A 22293-nucleotide genomic window follows, 5' to 3' on the forward strand; every position below is an offset into this window, starting at 1 on the left:
GAATGTAACGATCTTTAGAAACTAATTGTTTCCAAATGCGCTCGATACCAGGCCGTTCTGAAGAAATAAAAAATCGGTATTCATACGAAGGTAAATATCTACGGTGTTTCATCCATTTGGCTGCGGTTTCTCCGAATCTCGCATATAAAAAAAGGCATCGTGAAGATAAAACGTTTAGGATGAATAATTTATTAACATTTTTACGGTAACATAATTAGATATGCAAAACAAGTCGCGACCGAATGTGGATTCGGTTCTCGCACTTGACCCTCGGATCACGGATTCAACGTGCTCGGCGGGGCTTTGCTTAATCGCACGGCTCAGCGTTTCGCTGCGTTGCGTTGTTGCGGTTGTGCTCTGAAGCGTCCGTCGCAGATCTGGAACGCGGGCGCGCGCGGAGACTTCATTTACGGTAACGAAACTGAGCTGTGCGCGGTGCGATGCGATGCGTAATGTTCGGACCTTGGTTGTGAAGCTCTTCGAGCTTATATTTTCCGTGGTCACATCGCTTGCCATGATACATAGTTGATGGTGTTATTCCTTTTATTTCGTAATAAAAATAATAAAGATTTAGATAAATCAGCTTTGGCTGGAATTTAGGTAAACTCTACCGTTGGTAACGGAGGCTTGAAAAAACTTCGTGAATTTTGTGTGGAGAGAAAAAAAAAGTTTATGGCCCATAAGCGTCTACTGACCGGCGGAGCTTAGCATCGTCGTACGCAATTGTCACGTGGCGCTACCTGGATGATGAGGTCGGCTATTCTTGGAAATTTCGGTAAAGGTCATTGCACATCGTAGGTAGAGTTGCATGTTTCATTTCTCTAAGGCCAATACACTTCCAAGCAAGTCGATTTTCTAACTGAGGGAATGACTTTTATTTTGCTGACGTTAACAGTATTATTTTAGATTATAACAGAATAGTATATCAGGAAAAATAGCTTCTATTCACACGTGAGGAAATAAGTTATCTGGAAAAGGATTCAGATCCTAAGATTCCATCCCATCTAAATAATCATCTCAATATTTCGTTTAAACGTCAATCCACTATCTTTCGTATGGCATAGTGATGAGGTATAATGCAACAACAGGCGCGGTATGCTCCCGTGAGATTTCAATCAAAGCCTCAGATATATTCCGACAATCCACGAGTGCCGAGAAGTGACACGATCACACAGCTAATTATGAGAACGGGGATTTAAAAAGTACTTAGTTTTTATGCTCAAAACAAAAGATATGATAGACGCAGAAACACAATAATAAATTCATCGTGATCGTGAACATATCTGATATATTTTTTATAAGTTTCATAGAATTTCAAAATGCCACGTGGTACAAGACTGGACTAACAATCCAGTTATCCGAATGTCAGCTGAGAAATAATGTTAAACTCAATGGGATCGTAGCGCTAGCCCCGCAATTGTCCTGTGCTCTCAGCTGGCTGCGAAGTCTGTCAAATACAAACAGAAGGTCAAGATTCGCAAGCAGAATGTAGCACCTAGGCTTTGCTTTGCTTTGCTAGATTTTCAAAATCCTTAGCTACTGTACGGCGCATGATCAATCAAAAAATGATCATCTGGTCATTTTTTCAACTGAATGAAAATTCGTCCTATAATTTTAGTTTTGCCAAAAAATTTCTTTTATTTCTAGTTTGGAAATTATTTGAATTATGTAGTATATACCATCTTCTATCCTAATTACCATGACTACCGAAAGCGTAAAACACCGTTTAATAGGTTCAGAAACGATCCTCCCGCTGTCTGTAGGAAGGTAGCGCCAGGAGGGTTTAAAAAATCACAGCACCACGGCACGCCGGCGACCATGGTAACTGACAGCTGACGAGAGCCAACAGCGTACTGCCTTTTCTCCTCACCGACGGCGGATCGTGATCGTCGAATCGCTCTAATTTATACTAATTAATTGTGGAACGTGCCCGCTCGGGCTAAGAAAAATTATGCATCAGCATCGAAGTCTGATAAAACGGCAAGTGTTAATTGATCAAATTGAGTGATACTAAAAACGCGGGAACCTGATTCGTTAATACACGATCGATAAACTATAAAATCAACATCTTTATGATCCATTCGGGTGAACCGCGGCGTTCAATGACGGGACTGGTTGCCACCGAGACAAGCCGGAATGACTAATTTATGTCTTTATTAGCGAGCAACCACTTCGGGGTGTTCCCCTGCGGGGTCCGAAGCTGACTGTGGCTAGACAACCGTCCGGACACGAACAACCAGAGCGGGCTCAAAATTTGAATTTATAATTTTTCAACCCATCCAGCAACAGCAGCAGCAGCAGCAGCAGCAGCGGCATCTCGGGTCTCGACGCAGATTTCGAAGATTAGTGGGCCCAAGTAAATGGAGCTTTATAAACACGGTGATTAGGAAATTAATTTCCAACGATTAATTTGATGAGATAAGATTGATTTTATATCGATAGCAAAACAATCCGGATTGTGCCCTCAAATGGCGAACCGTGGTTGGGTAGCGGCCGTTCTGGTTGTATAGCTGGCTGGTTCGTCCTGGAGGAAGCTATAATTTATCAGCAGTAAATTTTTAATTACTGACGGCGTAAGGTGTGCTCATATCGTAGCGAGAGCGCAGCACACGTGCTGAAGATGTATGACGATAAATTTTTGTAATGTGTAAGCTTTTTATGTGGGTTTCTTTAAATTAATTTTTTTCGCTTCATTCGTTAAGCACACTTTATTGTTTTACGTGTATTCAGTTACAGTTTTTCTCATAATAAACCTCAGTTGGTAATCATAAAATCATGTATGAAAATAAGACAAATTACTTAAGATATTTTTCTGTTATTTGACTCCAGAATTTCACTTTGAGATCTGACCTGAACTCAATTTATACAGCACAAATAATTCGCAGAAAAATCATTTTATCATTTAGATTAGATGTTTTTATCCGCATATCAAATTTGAAAGAAAAGACAATCAGCGGATCAAAAATATTGCCACAAACCGTATCACGACTGCTTGTTACTGCCTGCTTCGTGCATACACATTCTTGGGGACCTAAAGGAAATCTTACACGAAGCGAGGGCCATTGTTTTCGACTCGATAGTGTGTAGCACTAAATCATATTAATCCCGAGACAACACTAGCAGCGAGTGGTTCGTTTTCCATTACACATTTTTTCGTCTCGCAAAGGTAAATCGTTGTTTATTCAGAATCCATCATCAGCGGTGGCCTTCCACGAGGACATTCAGAAGGGAAGTTGTGCATAAAAACGTCTGCTACAGGTTTCAGAATAATTTTGATGATGTTTTCGTTTGCAGATGACGGTTTCTACCAATCCACTGGATTCCAGTTCTGCGCTCACCACAACTACAACCACCTAGTTCTTCAGTCCAATGTTTATTGCCGACGAGCCGATGTGTCAATATGTTCAACAGAATTCCCTAATTTATTTTAATTATCATTGAATGACTGCTCTCGGGAGCTCATCTGCAATTCGCAGAGTTTGCCTTCGCATGTCCACCGCATACCGCGTACGGTTTGTCTGACGGTCTCCGTTCTGTTCTGTTGACTGACTCCATTGATGGTCAAGCACGAAATTGGACGCAGTCGAGCAAATAAACGAACGATGAGATGGACGATGGATAAATATTATTGCGGTGTCAATAAAAACGGCCGAGGTGGTTTTTCAGTAACTCAAATTTGTTTCGTTAATTGATTCATTCGACAAGCTGCTTTTTAATTCGATGGAAATCGTAAATGGTGGGAATTGAATTTTGGTTTTGGTAATTGTAAACAATAGCTTTTTGTGACATACGTTGCACAATTATTCATTCATTATTTTAATTGATGCTTAACCATTGTTTTTAGGACCTTTACTCTTTTATGGCAGGTTTTGCATTTCTGTAATAAGAGTGGTTTTTATTCAAGCGTCATAGAACAGTTTTTTTTAATTCATTGAGCTTTTGTTTTATTAGGATATTAGGCCATTGCTAATCATATTGAAAGTTTTTGTCACCCCCCCTTGGCTTTGGAAATTGGCTTGAAAAATCGGGGGGAAAAAAATAATTTGTAGGATATGAGTTAAATTTTTTTTTATAAAATCAATTGTCTGTGGGCTCTACAGCCTGAAAAACTTGAAAAATGAGTTGGGTTCGAGTTGAGTTAACGCTTCTAGCTTGAAATAGAAATGGAAATTCAAACAACGCAATTTCCGAAAATCGGCCAAAAAAATTATCTTTCGTTTTTGTCTTTTTTCGTAGATTTTTGCATGGAAATTAATAACGTATATATTAAACGCAAGAATAGATTTGGTTTTCACGTTTGAACTTAAAATAAGAATGCGTAAAATCCAAATTTTTTTTGCTCGATTAAAAAATTCACTTTGTTTTTTTTTCGCCCCCCCCCTTCAGTGGCCCAATGCCGAAGGGACAAAAACTTTTTAAAATATTTGTAATGGCCTTACTAGATCATAGAAAACTCCATGCAAAATCGATAAAAAATAGTTGCAATTTGCAATATAGGGTAGATGTACCAGTAATAGTGAGTATACCAGTAATCAGGGATGGTTCGATCACTTTGACTCAATTTTGATTCATTTTATAGTAACGTCTCAGCCGAGCCAAATATGAAAATATTATATATGGGACATTTGTAGAACTAGTTCTAATCTATAATTTTTCTGAACAAAGTTTTGCTGTATCTTTTGTAGTTACGGTGGGACAACGCTAGTAACTCATCAGTGACTAAATGAACGTTTATTTAGTCACTAATAAGATACTAGCATTGTAACGCCGTAACTACAAAAGATACAGCAAAACTTTATTCAGAAAAATTATAGATAATACCTGTTATACAAATCTGCGCTAGTACAATGGCTTCGATCCTATCTTTTAAATCGAATGCTCTATGTAAAGATAGGTAATCAGCAGTCTGCATATTTCACGAACCTCTCCGGTGTTCCACAGGGCAGTAATCTGGGACCACTGCTCTTCACGCTGTTTTTAAACGACGTTTCATTGTTACTCCCGGAGGATTGCCGATTACTTTTTGCTGACGACGTGAAATTGTTCAAGATTGTCAACGATACTGCAGACTGTTTAGCGCTCCAGGGAATGGTTGATATTTTTCTTCGGTGGTGTTCCAGCAACCTACTAACGGTTAGCACCGAAAAATGCAGTGCGATTTCGTTTTATAGAAAATCTAATCCGATTACGTTCAATTACACCATATTTGGTAAGACGGTAACTAGAGTAAACCAGGTTCGTGATTTGGGCGTTACTTTGGATACTTCGCTCTCATTTAAGCCACACTATAACGAAATAATTGCTAAGGCGAATCGACAGCTTGGATTTATATTCAAAATTGCTGAAGAATTTCGTGACCCCATGTGCCTTCGATCACTTTACTATTCCCTGGTGCGTTCCGTCCTTGAGACCAACTCGGTTGTGTGGTGCCCATTCAATGCTAATTGGATAGCAAGAATTGAAGCCGTTCAGCGAAAATTCGTGCGATATGCTTTACGATTTCTTCCATGGCGAAATCAACACCAGCTACCACCGTATGTAGAGCGCTGCCAACTTCTTGAAATGCAGACTTTAGAGCGAAGGCGGTTCGAAGCTCAAGCTGTCTTTGTGGGAAAGGTTTTGTCTGGCGTGATCGATGCACCTGTTATTCTACAACAGCTTAATATGTATGCACCCGAAAGGACTCTAAGGCCCAGAGATCTGTTGTACTTACCTCAGCGAAATGCAACGTACGGGCAACATGACCCTATCCGCTTCATGTCGACAAGCTTTAATGCTGTAGCTGATTTGTTTGATTTTAATATTACCGCAACAACGTTTAAACAACGGCTTCGAAGATGAATATGTTTTTTTTTTTTTGTGTATATCTATACTGCTTGTTTTGTGCTGCTTATTAATCATTAAGACTACTATTGTCAGATGATGTATTTTATAACAAATAAACAAATAAACAAATAAACAAATGTCCCATATATAACTTTATCATATTTGGCCCTGTTAAGATAATACTGTCAAATGAATCAAAATTGAGTCAAAGTGATCGAACCATCCCTGCCAATAATGATGGAAATTTGAAACATTTCATTATTTCGGGATTTCGACGTGAGGTCTTCAGAATAAATACTGAATATTGATAAGTCTTGATACTGAGGAAGATCTCCTGTCTGGACCCCAAAATTAAGACATTTTTTGAATTTCCGTCATTACTGGTACACCCACTAATCTTGGTACATCTACCCTAATATTTAAACAGATTTGGCGTTGACTCGACAGTATCGTAAGCCCTAAATATTTTTTTTTGTAACGATAGTCTTTCTGGTGTTTATAGTATACAGAGTGCGACAAGAGTGGAAAATTAGGTTAGGAAGGGGCACTGAAGCAAAGCTTACTGGCCCACCCAGTTAGCTTCGGGTACGATGCTGTCCTGTCAAGCCAGTCGTCGTATGTTCGACTCTCGGCTGGGTGGGTGCTGCTATAGAGTCAGTGAGATCGTTGCATTAGCCCCGTTATTGTCCTGTACTCTAATAAAACTGTAAAACTCCTTAAAACTTACGAAGCTGCTAGGATCAATGGTTTCGATAATAAATTCGTTGATAAAATGTTTCGTCTGCGGAAGCGCAAGAGACACAGGAAAAATATCACTACATACCTTGTAACGCAATAAAATAAGAGGAAAAATCGCAAATTTACCAAATCGAATACATATATATTGGCCAAACTCGTCGAAATATTTAAGTCCACGTGAAGGTACATACCTAAAGCCGCAACAGAAAACTAACGTGCGAATGACTACAGTGTGGCAATGCATGCCATTACCAGTGAACATTTGATTAATTGGAATAGTACTAAACTGTAAAAAAATGTAAGAAAATCATCACATCACATTTGCGTGTTATTACAGTTACATCCTCACAGCTGAGCGGCCACTAATGAATGAGGACATTGCTACAATAGTATCGCCACTCTACGGCTTAACGAAATTAAGTTTGTAGCTGCTTTCATCAACATAATTAGTTAAACTTGGCCCCGTAGACAGGAAAAACTTACCGGAAACCGGTCGACAAAAAGATAATTTATATTTATAGTAAGAACGAAAAGTAAAATGTTCTAACTGCTTGAGATTCTAATAACCGACTGTGTAATCGTCTGTCGATAAAGAAGGGTCAAGTTCTTAAGTACGTTTATACCGATATGGTTCTGCTTTTTACTACTAGGTTCGTAGTTCATTCCTCTTTACTCTTTACACATCCTGGGGAAGGTGCATGGGTCGAAGCAAGCTATAATCTGAGATTATAACCGGATTCGAACCCACAACACTCGCCAGGGTGTGAGGCTCACTGGTACCTGTATCTTTGAACCATAGAGGCGCTGGACAAAAGGAGACTGCGCAATCCTCCTTATTAAGCTAGCGACATGGGTTGGGTTATTTTTAAACACAAATTGTGCTTCTTCCTCCGTCTACTGTAGAAACCACCGACCGAGAAGTTTAATCTAACCTTGTTTTTACTGGCGGGACTGGCGGGGTTTGTCTGTCAGCGTGTTAGCCGCGATTCTCACCGCGGGTTTTCGGGAAAGGCTCCATTCCTATGAAATAGACCAAGTAGTTTTAGTCTTGACCTTGAAATGCGGTCAAGCATATATTGATGTCTTTTGAAACGGTGGTTCTACAATTGATGAAAGGACGGTAGGGGAAAGTAATAAAGAATGTTTGCATGGAGGGGAAAGAATGGAAAGGTGAGGGGGGGGGGGGAGGGGTTATTGATAGCTATGCTTAACAAGTTGTCGTTGTGACTCCTACCTTTAATCCAATACTGGAAGGTGACCGCATTTCATAGTCAAGACTAAAAACACAAGGTTTGGTTTATCAGTTAAGAACTAAAATATATTTACGTTGTATCGGGTTCATGAGATGATTTGAGATTGTGTGCGTGAATCTGAATGTACAAATGTTGCGTAAGTGTTGTTATCATATAATGTACTAGTTGAGCCCGAATCTTACAATCCGGAAAATGTAAATATCTGTTCAGAATTCAGAAAACTGCGGACACATTCCATTGGCCATTTTGTGTCCATTGTCTCCACTGTGATGATTCTATAGGTGGGCTCTTTTGTGTCCATTGTCTGCCGCGAACCGATTCATATGGTCGTATATAAGTAAGACAAAATTCTGACTTCGAAATCATCTTCTAACTCCGGCTGTTTGCAACATTTTTGTAGTCTGATTAGAGTAAAATGTTTCTTAGAAAATTCTTGATGGTTTGCTGTCGTTAACTCATTTTGTAAAATTTTGCGACTTGGTCCGGTCTGGTTTAACACCGACCATATGAAATCGCGACAAGCACTCAATATTGAGCAGGCGGGTCGAGCAGTCGAATCAAGCAATCGAGTAAAGCAGTTGGATCGAATAGTTGATTCGACCAGCTGAATCAATCATTCGAGTTGAGCAGTCAAGCCGAGCAGTATAATCGAGCAGTCTAGTCGAGCAGTTGAATCGATCAGTCCGGTCGAGCAGTTGAATCAAGCTGTCCAGTCCAGTCCAGTCCAGTCTAGTCCAGTCCAGTCCAGTCCAGTCCAGTGCATTGCTACGAGAGCATGACGTCTTGTCAAGGACCTGTTTTTAATTACCGATAAGCCTCTTATGACGCCCTGTCAGAGACCTGGTTTTCGCTACAGACAAGCCTCTTATATAAATAGATTTGGAAAAGTAAATTAGAATTTGCGTGCATTACGCCACAAGTCAAATCGGGCTGTGTTTAAACACCTTCCGGTGGTCCACAAGGTAGTTGAGCGCACAATACAAAAGCCGTGATTTAGCGAGTGTGAAGCAGTCAACCCTAAGGTACCATCATTGAATAAAGCTGAAGCACCCATCAAGAGTATGAAATCCGATAGAGCGCCAGAGATGGACTGTATTTCATCCGAGAGCTGACTGAGCTTCAAAGCTGACCCGTCTTTGTCAGCCCTTTTCAGCAATATATGGGAAACCGCAACTTTTCCGGTGGACTGGACGCGGGGTATATTGATCAAAGTCCTAAAAAATGAGACTTAACTGAATGCGGTAACTGGCGTGGCATCACGTTGCTCTGTATTAAGTACTCTCAAAGTACTCTATAGGGCAGTCCTCAACCGGATCCAGGAGACGATCGACGGCGGCAGCAAGCTGGATTCCGTGCTGGTCGATCATATGTAGACCACCCAGCAAACACCAACTCGTATTTCAATGTACGAAAATTATCGTTATTGACTTTTAATAAATTCAGGATCGTAAATATAGCCTAATAAAATGCACACAAGTTTATATTTTATCGTATTTGACGATAGCAAGTGATTGACCTGCGATTTCCAGTACAGAATTGTATAGCATTAAAAAACTAATCGCCTTGAGTCCGATATTATCGCATACAAAGACTTATGAAGTTGAATTATTATCGTATATTTTGTAGTACGTATATGGCCTCCAAATCAATACGACTAAGCTAGTTTTGTGCATTAGATACGATTTTTCAGGGTATATATAGGTACATCTAACTCATCTGTTACTCTGATTTGCATATGAAAATGTTTGCTGGGCATATCACAATGCTTCGCATTATATTGAATTCCAGGACTCTCTTCTGCTGGTACACGGAAAGAAATCTGATTCCGATACCATGAATAGATTCATGAAAACATGAAGCTTGAATTGCTGTCAAATCATGACTGAACTGCTATATCAAGCAGCGCAAAATCATGAATAATAAATCATGATCTTGCGTTGTGTTGTACTGTAGCAAAGTTGTAGGTAGCAAAGTTCATGACGATCATGATAATTATTCATGGTGTATTTTCATAAAACATAAGCTAGAAACCTGAAATCATGAGTCATTTTGCTCATTTTGGAAAATAAATTTCTATCCGTGTATTCGTTGAAATCGAAAAGGCGTTCGACCGACTTAACCATGAAAACATCTGGAACGCACTTAGGGGTCACTCATGGAGGCTCAGTACGAGGTGAAGGTTTTGCACAACAGCGTCTTGTCCGAGGTCCGACCCTATAAGGGTTACTGCTGGTGTGAGACAGGGCTACATTTTGTCACCGCTGTTGTTTCTTATGGTATTTCTTGAACAACGACGCAATTTCCGGCAGGCATTTCGTATTATAAATTTGCCTATCCCGGAGCCAGTCCGGAGCGAAAAATGAGCGACTTTGACATCCTCTTCTCGCTGATTGTCAGCCACAGCAGCACCTTCTTGGGAAACTTGGCGTATGAAATGAACTTCACCTCGGAGTTCACTTCCTTCGTGCGGGAAGTAAAATACGAAGTGCCCTGCCAGTCGTTCCCATCCAGGGTGAGATAGGTCTCGTCGTCCATCACCGCCACGTCGCGATTCGCCGGTAAAATCGTCTTGACCATCTTATTCAGCCGCTGCCGCTGCGTCATTGCCTGCAACTCCGAGGCCAGTCTGCTGAGACGGGACTGCCACTTCCTGACATGTATGTCCATGTTCACCAGGTACTTTTTCACTGTTTGGCCGGTTGCACCGACCTTCCGGCCGAGCGCTTGCAGCAATGTAGCCACTTTTACTTCGGTCTTCCTTTTCAGCATCCTTAGGAGCTTCTTGTCGCTCAGGGTCGTCGGCCGTCTCCAATAGTGCCAAAATATTGTAGATGCCGGAACGGTTGTATCCGGCGCCCACAAAGTGCCGCACGATGTCCGTTTTCGACGCAGCGGGGTATCGTTCTTTGAACGCGTCCACTTCTAAACGGAGTAGCTTCACTCTTTTCGCCATCATTGTTAGAGTTCGACTGATAGTCTATAGACTATAGATAGTCTATAGTCTATAGATAGTCTGATAGACCTTTGAAAAAGGCCAAAACCAAAGGCCGAAACGTCAGGCAGTATAAAAAAGCCGTTTTCAATATATAACTGACTGGAAAGCCGAAAATCCACAATACAATTATTATTAACAGAAATAAAGATTGAAAATGCCAACTCTGTCTCTGAGACATATTAATAGAGCAAAAAGGTTTGATAAATTCATGCCCTAACAAGTTTTATCTCCAACGTGCACAACTGTGGAAAACACTCAATAAACTACTTTGCATTAAAATGAATGAATATTTCGGCATTATGCAAATGTTATAAATGTTAAATCATGCCTTTAATCCTACGTCAAAAGTGTTTCGGCCATCCGGCTTTATTCCATTGAAACTGGCAGCTTCCTCCTCTATTACCAGTTAAGCACCATGTAATATTATATTTCACAAAATTCATCATCGTCAGCATTTAGCACGATAAACTGTTACAATTTAAGCCGTCCGCAAATATTATATAATTGGATCCTTCTAACTACACGCATCAACTATCTCGGCCGTTCTGCTCTCGTGTGAACCTGTGAGATGATGAGGTGATACGCGCCTGAGAATCTCACTACACACTGCCCCCGTTGACGGTTGACCGTGCCGTCCACAACAAGACGCGTTCAGTAATTACAATGATAGCAATAATAATAATAATGATGATTACAATGATGCTGCTGATGATAATGTGATCAAGATCTAGAGGAAAAAGTAGTCTACTGTACTGTTTACATTTTACTCAATCTACTCTCCTGCATAGCGAAGTCAGGCAAGACAAGGCAAGGCAAAGCAAAGCAAACAAGGCTGTTGGCCACGGTTTGTCCACGGGAACTCTTATCACAACGTCATCGTTAATGATATAATGCTAGCGGAGTAGCTAGTCAGTTTGTAATATTTATAATCTCATCTGGAAGCGTAAATGCAATTAAGGATGCATTTAATGACTACTGGTTGGAGGTTGTGTATCTTCGAAGCCATATGTCTTTTTATCGCTGAGCAAGTGTGCATTCCTACGGAGGTGCATGTGCAACACTGTATGTATGCTCATCGCGAGCTAGGTAAGGTAAGGGTTCTCTCTGAATGAGAAAAGATAAACTAATAACCAACCGTGGAACGGCGGCAGGCAGCAGCAAGCAATGCAATTTTACTGCCATAAAATGGTTAATTATGAAATTATTAAGATAAAGTGTTGGATTTATTGGTCTCCGGCGAACTGCCGGCGCTGAGCATCTTGCACTGTTCGAGAAACCACCGCAATTTAATGAATCATAACTGGAAGCTCTGTTATCGGTTTTAGAGGACCAGTCAGTGGATCGCGATGGTATTCGAGGCCACAAGAAGTGCCGCTTGCTTCGCGGCTCGCTCGTCCATTCTAGGTAATGCTGATGACGTTGAGTTAAAAGCTTTTTGCTGTTTTAGTTGATTTACTTCCCAGAGTTGGCTCATTGGACACCACTCATTAGCTGTGGGAAAATAGTACGTCATGCTACCGGGGCAGTTAGGTTTCTCGGGCTTGTCAGTGACACATCATCGCAATGGTTATTCGTATATAATTGTGAGCTGGCAGTAAAGATGACAATTTCTTTTAATAAAAATTTTCCGCGAAACTAATAAATCTTAAAGTTCTCAGTTCAGTGCTAGCTGGAGATATTTCCCTCGATCCGGAGGTAATATCTTTTTGTAGATGATTAAGAAGTTCATTCACTAAGAACTCGTCATGTGATCCGTCAACTCAAGCTAAATATATATAAAAAATGCACCGACCACATCAAGGTGCGCCTGGAGTATGCAGGAAGACATAAAAGATCAATATTTCACTTGACCACGCAAACATACTTTTTTGCCCGGCCCTTATGGATGGGCTCTAACGAGGCGGAAAACCGTCACACTTTCCTTTGACCGCCGCCGCCGCCGCCTGACTGAATGTAATGTTTCACCAGAGAGCACTGAAAAGGGACACTGTTGTCGTGATGTTTGCTTGGAAAGCCGAAGAAAACTGAAAGACAACAAGGAACGGAACGCACATCACCTATGCTCGTGATGGCGAACCCATCGAATGTCACCGCGGCCGCCCTGGCACCCTGACTCCTGAAAGGGGAAGGAAAAATGCATCTGAAGATGCTTGCCTATTTGATCATGAAGCACTCTTCGAAAGTTTGTTTTTCCTCTTTCTCGCCCTCGAAAGTGCACCGAAACATCATCATCAAATATTTTAATGCTCGTCTTTCTCGTCCAACAAAAAAAGAAGGTTTTGTTGAGGTGGGCACGGACATCGGACATCGGAGGGATCAGCACACATAAACACCCATAAGGGCAGGTATAACTTTTCAAATAAAATCACCGAAGCGAGTAATTTCGAGTAGTTGACCATGCGCAAATATTAACCCGGCATAAGCAATTCGGATTATTGGAGATCGTGTGGAGCAAAATCAATCATCTCTCTCTCTATCTCGAACGAAAGGCTTTCAGGAGCTCACTCCAGCTAACTGGCCAAAGGACGGTGTCGAAAGAATGCCATCCGCAGGTATTTTGCAACCACTCCCGTCCACACTCGTCGTCAGGGAAGACGGCGACGATGGCCAAGATCTGTACTGGCACGAAAAGACACGCATTCCTCTGGGTCTCGGCAGTAATCTGATACATTAGCTCTTCAGTTACTGTTACTGATCGATACGTTGTCAACCAGCAGCGCAAAGGCAGAACGGAACCGATACTCTTGAGAAACATGACATGCTTCGGAGCCTTTGAAGAGCCTACACAAATGGTTAGAAGGACGATCGCAAGTCAATTATCGACGATGTCAGAAAGTTTACATAACAAGCCTCCCAAAGCTCGGCAGTTTTTACAGGCGAATCGCCGAGATTCTGCGGCTAGTCATCCGTGGCGAATTGAGCTGAAGAGAAATTGTTTATTGGCCTAGCGAAGGTTACGCAAAGTTTATTCGTACTTGCCACTGCCGGCCGATGCAGCACACTGTGAACGATCTGGATTTACACATTGAGCCGGGGCCATGACTTTAAATCATCCACATTGCCCCCGGCGCTTGACTGTTGCCAGCTGGCTACCGATTCGCCGTTTTAAACGCAGAGAATAATACCGACAGAGTGCAGCCACGGTCCTGATGTGGTGCTACTACAGGCGAAGGCGGCAGTGAAAATGGAGACTCCGAAGCGATGCGTTTTCCCACCAAATCATTCCCGACCGAACCGACGCCGAATGAAACTGATTTATTTCCCATTTAGCGAATTTCTGTTTTCGCTTAATGAGTGCAAAAAATGATATCATATCGCCTACAAGGATCTCTCATTAAAGAGGCGAATCGATCCGCGCGCAGGGAAACCAAACGGAAAACGTCCCTCCCTAGTCGATAGCGTATCGTCTGTTTGCGGATAAGGAACTACTTTCGGGTTATAACGTTGTTATAAACACAATCGTTGACTTCAATTGATTTATGTTGTAACGTTTGATTGTCGTTGTATGGTTAAAATTTGGTAGCTTTTCTGTACGGTATTTCTTTTTTACTCTAACTTCAGGTAACATACGAAGCGTATTATTGTTAACCCAACATTTCGTTTTAAATATTTGTATTTTTTATTAATTTAAGACATTTTACATCAGCGATGCATTCGTGTCTGTGAAAGGTATTTTAATGAACTTTTCAAATTTCATAAATTTGACCCGCTTACTAATTGTAAAAACATCGAACATTTCATTTTGTCATGATGTACAGATTAAAGAGATCACCCTTTTTAATATTTCATGTACAATTGAGAGTTTTATAACAAAGAGAATTTTTTAATCGAGCAAAAAAAAATGGATTTTAGGTAGTTTTACTCAAAGTTTAATGCAAAAATCTACAAAAAAAAAGACAAAAACGAAAGAAAATTTCTTTGGCCGGTTTTCGAAAATTTTACTGTTTAAATTCCCATTTGTATTTCGTGCTAGAAGCGTTAACTCAACTCGTAGGGGAACTGTAGGTAAGACGAACAGGTTAAGAAGAACATCTAATATAATACAGAGAACTTATGATTTACAAAACCTAAATACAGTTTACTTCAGTTCAATATATTGTTTTCAAAAGTAGCTAGTGAAATATTTAAAAAAAAAAGTTTTTTAATGTGTATTTTGAGTTTTAAAAATGGTCCGAAAAAGTGAAGTTTTTTAGTGCTGCGGGTGAAACGGACAATGTGTGGGGGTAAGATGGACAGGTATTGTAAATTTGCCAACAGTAAGCATATTATTATTTTTGACCCTTTACAAATTAAATACGTAAAATATGGTGGTGTAGCGTGTAAAAAGTGAAGGGGGCAGTCCACCCCCTCCCACCAGTGGCAGCCAATCGAAAATTGTATGGCAGCGGCAATATGAACAAGCATTCCAAAGTCTATTTCGTGCCTGGCTGCTGCTAATTTGTTTGAAGTTCATATTTGCCGGTTAAATTTTCATTTTTATGCATGAGATAATACTAATAAGCAAAATCAACAATTTTATTACAATATGTTCACTGACCATCTTACCCACACTGGCAGCTGTCCATTTCACCCCATCATTATACATATTTTTGAAGCGTTCACAATTTTTCATATGTGAATAAAATTACCTATTTTTTCAATGCAGACGTTACTTGAAAAGGTATTAAATCGAAATATTTCATGTTATGGGTTACATTTTAGAATTAAACCACTCAAAAAGCTTATTTTCGATGACAAAAAAGTTACATCCAAACGCAGCATTACTTACAATTTTCAGTTTTTCTGTACTTTATCAAAATTTGAAGGTTCTAAATGATGATGGAAACGTTCAGAAATCATGAGATAGTAAGATGGTAGGATGCCCATTAAAACACTTACGAATTTTAATGCTTAACTGGTAGAATCAACCACCTGTCCGTCTTACCCACCCTGTTCGTCTTACCCACAGTTCCCCTACACTAATTTTTTGAGTTTTTCAGGCCATAGAGCTTACAGATAATTGATTTTATAGAAAAAATTTAGCTCATATCCTACAAATTATTGTTTTGCCTCCCGATTTTTAAGCCAACTTCCAAGGGGGGGGGGGGGTGACAAAACTATAAAAATAATTTGCTACATAATTTGCTTTGCTGACCTTTCAAATATTTTATAAAGTTTTCGTCCTTCCGATGTTGGACAACTGAAGGGGGGCGAAAAAAACAAAGATTTTTTTAATCACGTAAAAACAATTAAAATTTTTATCCATTTTTACTTAAAGTTTAATCGTGAAAACAGAATTTATTCTTGTTTCTCTTATATACGTTATTATTTTCCATGCAAAAACCTATGAAAATAAAGTCAAAATCTGAAAAACAAATTTGGACCAATTTTCTTAAACTTCCACTTTTGTTTCGTTCTAGAAGCGTTAACACTTCGTACACTCCGAGTTCTTTAAGCACAGATAATTGATTTTATTCAAAAAAAAAAAAATACTCAAATTCATCAAATTTTTGTTCGTCCCCTGATTTTTAAAGCCAAGGCCGGGGGGACAAAAACTTCAAAAATAATTTGCAATGGCCTTATAAAAAAAATTGAAATTACTTTCAGAAGATATGAATTTTGAAAGAAAGAAAGGTTGGCAAAAATGATGACTTTTGGGTCACCCTGACGCAGAAAGAAGCACCTAAGGACCAAATCAAAAAAATGCGAGTCCAAAATTTTTCGAAAAAGTAACTAGTATACAAAATTTGAACAAATTTGGAGTACTTTTAAAGTTTGCTTCAATTACTGATTTATGATCGTACTTGGTGTTGTGGAATGGTCTTATTTGTAAAAATTCATCACTTTGGAACCACTTAACCGATTTCAATGAATTTAGTTGTAAATTTTTTATAATTGCACCACCATAAAAAAATTGTGTTTTCAATGTTTGAGGATCCTCACGTTTTACATTATTTTCTAGAGAACTCTGATTTTTTTCACAGAACATATCGAACACTGAAAAATGTAATTTATGTTTTATTTTAAGATACAATTGTTTAAAGAAATAAAGTGATCATAATGGTATTTCTTTTTAATTGGCTTTAGAAAAACGGATATTTTCGCAAGGAAGTACCAGAAACAATTACAGGAATCCCCCGAATAAGACAATGCATGGGTGGTCCTCTACACCCAACGCGATATCTCAGCTGTTCATTTACCTATAAAGTTGATTTTTGGTAGTTGACAAGGTTATAGCAGATACCAGTAATGTACCAAAAATTAACTTTCATAGTTAATGGGCCACTAAGAATTTTCCGTGGGCGCACAATACCTCCACCACCCTCGGGGGACTGCTGTATTTTCTTGTCAGAAATAAATATTTCCTGCAGCTTAAAATGGAAATTTCAAGTCTCTAACGCATTATCACCGATTTTTTTAAAATTTGTATACAAAATTATACAGCTTTGGATTTTGGATACGATATGCTTGGATATGTGAAAAGATTTGTGGGGAAAAAATTATAACGAATCTTTTGGTTTTCAAATCTTGAAAACATGAAGAAAAATTCGGTTCAATGGTTTAAAAGTAGAATTTTCTATTATTACTGCAGCCGAAAATGCTCAAAATAATAATTTTTACCTCTCCCTGGCAAAGATTTTTATATAGCTTTTGAGGTTTGTAAACGAAACACAGCTAGAGAAAAAAGGAAAAGAAGACAAAATTTTATTTTTTCAGCCATCTTTTCTTCTTCTTTTTCATTTTTCTCAGGCTGTGTTTCGTTTACAAACCTCAAAAGTTATAAAAGTCTTTGCCAAGCCAACGAAGGGGTATTTGTGCATGTGGCATGACGTAGCAATTCTTAAAGCGAGGAAAACCAGCAACTGTCTTATCCGAGAATAGTTTTTGAGCGTTTAATGTGCTGCTTTGCGTCAATTAGTTAGTAGTTTACATAGTTTTAATTGTATTTCTGCCAAGTATGCAAGCCAATAAGCACTTAAGTCGCTTTAATTTTGGAATTTTGGATGCCAATTTACAACACCTATACAGTCAAAAAGCTAATATACAACAACGTGCAGTATAAAATGCCAGATATGCTGATTTGCTGCCTATGTTAATGCTTATTGCTTGCCTGGGATGGGTAGTTTAATCTACAAATTTGCCATTCTTCCTCACAGTAAAGTAGAATACTACTCCCATCTTTGCTTAGCCAGAAAGCGGATAGCAATATTCGCCGTGATCGTACAACATTTTGCCGAATGCCATTTCATGAAAATCGTTAAGCGGAATGTACCATTTCACGGAAAACTTTTTCGTGGAAAGTACCATTTCGCAGGGGTGATCCTCTCCTTACTCGCTGTCGTTCGTTCGGACCCAACTGAAGGAAAGTTATACAGGTCAGTATACCTAGGAAAATAAATGTACCTAGATAGAGGTGAATTCTGCAAGGGGGCGGCCCCCGTAGTGGCCGGAGCTTCCGACGACAGGTCGCCGGCAACACTCGCGGCCGTCTCGCCCCGAATTATCTAGTGTTACTTTAGATAGTTTTTGCTGTCTTGTTATTGACTAATGTTTAATGGAAGAGTCTCGAATTTCTGGAGTTCGATTAGTGTTTGAGTTACGCATAAATTTCTGTTTTATTTGTATGAGAGTCCTTATCCCCCTACCACAGGATTGAGAGGTCTCTAACCATCATTAAATTCTAGACTCCAAAATCCCCCATATGCTAAATTTCGTTGCATTTGCTTGATTAGTTCTCGAGTTATGCGGAAATTTGTATTTCATTTATATGGAAGTCCCCCCCCCTCTTAAAAGAGGGAGGGGTCATAATTCACCACAAAAAAAATTTCTTTGTTCTAGAACCCCCACATGCCAAATTTGGTTCCATTTGCTTGATTAGTTTTCAAGTTATGAGGAAATTTGTATTCCATTTGTATGGGAGCTCCCCCTTCAAAACAGAGGAGGGGTCTTAATTCATCATAGAAAAAAAAAATTTGTCTCCGAAAGTTCCCACATGCCAAATTTGGTTCCATTTGCCTGAGTAGTTCTCGAGTTAGGAGTAAATTTGTATTTCATTTGTATATGAGCCCCCCTCTTAAAAGAGAGAGGGGTCATAATTCACCATGGAAAAAATTTCTGCCTTCTAAAACTCACACATGCCAAATTTGGTTCCATTTGCCTGATTAGTTCTCGAGTTATGAGGAAATTTGTATTTCATTTGTATAGGAGCCCACCCTCTTAAGCAGGGGAGAGGTCCTTAATTCATCAAAAAAATTCTTGCCTCGTAAAACACCCACATGACAAATTTGGTTCCATTTGCTTGATTAGTTCTCGAAATAAGAGAAAATTTGTATTTCATTTGTTTGAAAGCCTCCCCTCTTAAAGGGGAGAGGAGTCATAATTCCATTTCTAAAGAGGGGAGGGACCTCAATTCACCATAGAAAAAATTCTTGCCTCGAAAAACACCCACATGTCAAATTTGGTTCTAATTGCTTGATTAGTTCTCTAGTTATGCAGAAATTTGTGTTTCATTTGTAGGGGAGCCCCCCCTCTTAGGGGGGAGGGGTCTCTAACTATCATAAGAACCTTCCTCGGCCCCAAATTTTCAAATTTTTACGCCGATCGGTTTAGTAGTTTTTGATTCTATAAGGAACATACCGACAGACTGACAGACAGAAATCCATTTTTATAGGTATAGATTTGTATGGGATGTTTTCGATAGGAACATACGGACATTCCATCCATTTTTATAGGTATAGTTTTCAATATTTTCAAATTGCACTGTCGGATTGTACCCACATTCGTAGTCTTACGTGAACTCCTCATTTCCCTAGGCACAGACCTCCATACTTTTTCAATAATGGCAGTCGATGTTCCACAGCCTGCTCGAAAGCCGTATTAACATTGTTTGCACACAAGAAGTTAATATTTTTAACGAACTACGGAACTACTCAGCCTAGATCAGTGATTTTCGTAGCAAGTGAAATGGATTTTAAGCATTCTAGTAAACGTTTCAAAGCAAGATGGGTTTCGCTTGTGCGTCAGTAGCGAAGAATTGTCCTCCAGAGAGAATTTTATCGCTGTGATTTTTTTACACTACCCTTTTTAAAATTCAAAAATGTATTTTTATTCCTTTTTGAAATTCTATTTTTTGAAGAATTAAGACTGCAAAGTCGAAAGAAACTCCATTCATTTATAGAAATAAAGTTATTACAATATAATGGAGATGAATGGTGTTTTATTACCTGCATGGAAACGAATATTTTCGGCAACCAAAAACCAAAAATATCTACTTCTTTGCCAAAAATAACTATTTTCATGAAGTTGAAAAAAAAATTATCCATCTCTAATGCATTATCACTACTTTAATTTTAAAAATTTGCAACCAAAATTAGTCGTGTCTGGATTTTGGGTATGTGAAGTAGAATCTTAAACTTTTGAGAAAATTCACAAAATGGGGGGTCTGAAAACACGAACAATCTTATATTTTGAATTGTTTTGCCATTATACAAAGCTTTGATCTTTAAGCCAATGTTATTCCTGAATATATTTTGTTTGATCTCGAAATCATCAACATCGGTATAGCGGTTCAAAAGTTGAATTATTAAAAACATGTAAAAGAGAAAGAGCTTTGTAGAACATATTTTGCACAGAATATGAGCTGATATTCAGCCAAACTTAAAACTTTGAAAATGTACTCAAAAATTATAAAGATTAATTTGGCAATAGTTCCTTTACCATTATGAAGTATTCATAAACAAACACTTATAGAATGCCATGGCCATGCAATGTTTCACATTAAAAAAATTGCACCGAATTCGGTAAAATTTTACTAAAATCTGAACAGCTGCGCTTTCGTTAGATGTGTCGGTTATAATAAACATTACCGAACTTCTATGAACTTTGATTTCTCAAAAATACTGATGCTTTAGAAATTTTTACCACACATTTTGTAAAACCTAAATCCGGACATACCGACAAAACTAAACTAAATGGTTCAGTAAAAATTAATAAATGTTTATTGCAATGTTTATTTATACCTTTGCATGTAAAGTTATGTAAAATGTCGTTCCATATGCATGATTTATTTAAAAATTCATTGTTTTGGTTACACTAATAGGACAGTATTAGGATACCAAAACAAAAATCGGACTTTTGTTAATACAGGTTTCGATTTTGGCAAGGCCCGATTTTGACAACAAAAGTACGCAACGTATGCATTGGACCTTAAGAGTGACAGACTTTTGCTTAAGTCAGTTAAAAATACTGAATAAACTTGTTTAAACTTCTAACTAGTTTCATAGATTTATTACAAACCCAACAAAAATTATTATAATCTGCAGTAAAAATTCCAATAATATGAACAAGACTTTCACAAGTGGTTTCCTTATTTATGAGATTTCATTTTAATTCTTTAGTTGATAAATTTAGTTAAGTAAATTATATGCATTTGACTTTGTTGAACAAGGGTCTGGCTTCTCTACAGTTTACGTTTATTTCTTGACCAGCCGAAAGAGCAAACAATATGGTCGTGGGTCGACCTTTGATTCAAACATTAGACCTAAGATTAACGTTGAGACCTAAGATTAGTGAGTATAAAACTATATTCAACTTCGCTATTTAGTTAAATTTCCATAGAAACCTGCTGTAATAATCTTTATTCATACAAATTTCTGAAAAGCTACCATATTCTTGTCGAATTTGAAACCATAAGTTTGGGAAATCCAACCAACCGAATAAGTGGTCCACTGAATGGTCAGTTCCAACCCTCTACATCACATATATAACCGAGCGTACTTACCACCATGATCCGGTGATGGGCATAATTAATATCAAATAAATTGCAATCAGCACAAAACGCATGTTGCTACTCTGTATGTAGTGCTGCCGTTGCGATGCGATTCCGATGGTAGCCACCGATGTATGACGGCGGCGGCTGCGGCGGCGGCGGCGGCGGTTACAAATGCGCTGCCGGTTGTATGTCACAGGCGGCGACCCAGGTTGGGGGCCGCTACCGCACACTGTTTGTTGCAGCTCACTCCCGGAGCCGAGCAAATATCACAGCCTATAAAAAGCGATTATGTTGACTTCCCCTCGCTCTGTGGCCACTCTCTCTGGCCGACCACGACCAGTCCGCTTCTGGCACCGATTGAGCCACAGCTAAACGCCCCGCAGCACTGTTTCCTGCTAGGTACTTTCACGTGACCAGCCACAATGAATTCACTTGAACATCTGAAATTGGCACCGCACTTTTCCTTTTTATTGGTTTTATTGAATTTTAATTAAGTCGTGATCCACTTGAAGTTTTTGTTTTGTTATTGTTTGGTTTCTTACTGAGTTTAAAAGCGTCACTTGCATAAGTAATCAATTACGAAGGGTGCTGAATTTCCAGACTGGTGTGTGCAACCTTTTCTCCCTCGAAACTTGGAGCCTCGGGCTGTTATCACACGAACTACTTCTGATGGCAGCGGTGATGGTGCAGTTTTGAATATGGGATTGGTTCAAGCTGCTGAGTGCACCGAG

At 39.1% G+C, this 22293-nt stretch overlaps 1 protein-coding gene across 1 annotated transcript in view; it reads right to left on the minus strand.

Moving 5' to 3' along the window:
* LOC128743103 (protein Wnt-6) overlaps positions 1-21633 on the minus strand; it is a 41395-nt gene extending 19762 nt beyond the window's left edge. Inside the window, exon 1 of the mRNA XM_053839626.1 lies at positions 21572-21633. Within this exon, the coding sequence (XP_053695601.1) occupies positions 21572-21633 (62 nt within the window). The remainder of the gene's footprint in view (positions 1-21571) is intronic.
* Positions 21634-22293: the final 660 nt, after the last annotated feature.

Source organism: Sabethes cyaneus, chromosome 3, assembly GCF_943734655.1.
Source record: "Sabethes cyaneus chromosome 3, idSabCyanKW18_F2, whole genome shotgun sequence".
NCBI lineage: Eukaryota > Metazoa > Arthropoda > Insecta > Diptera > Culicidae > Sabethes > Sabethes cyaneus.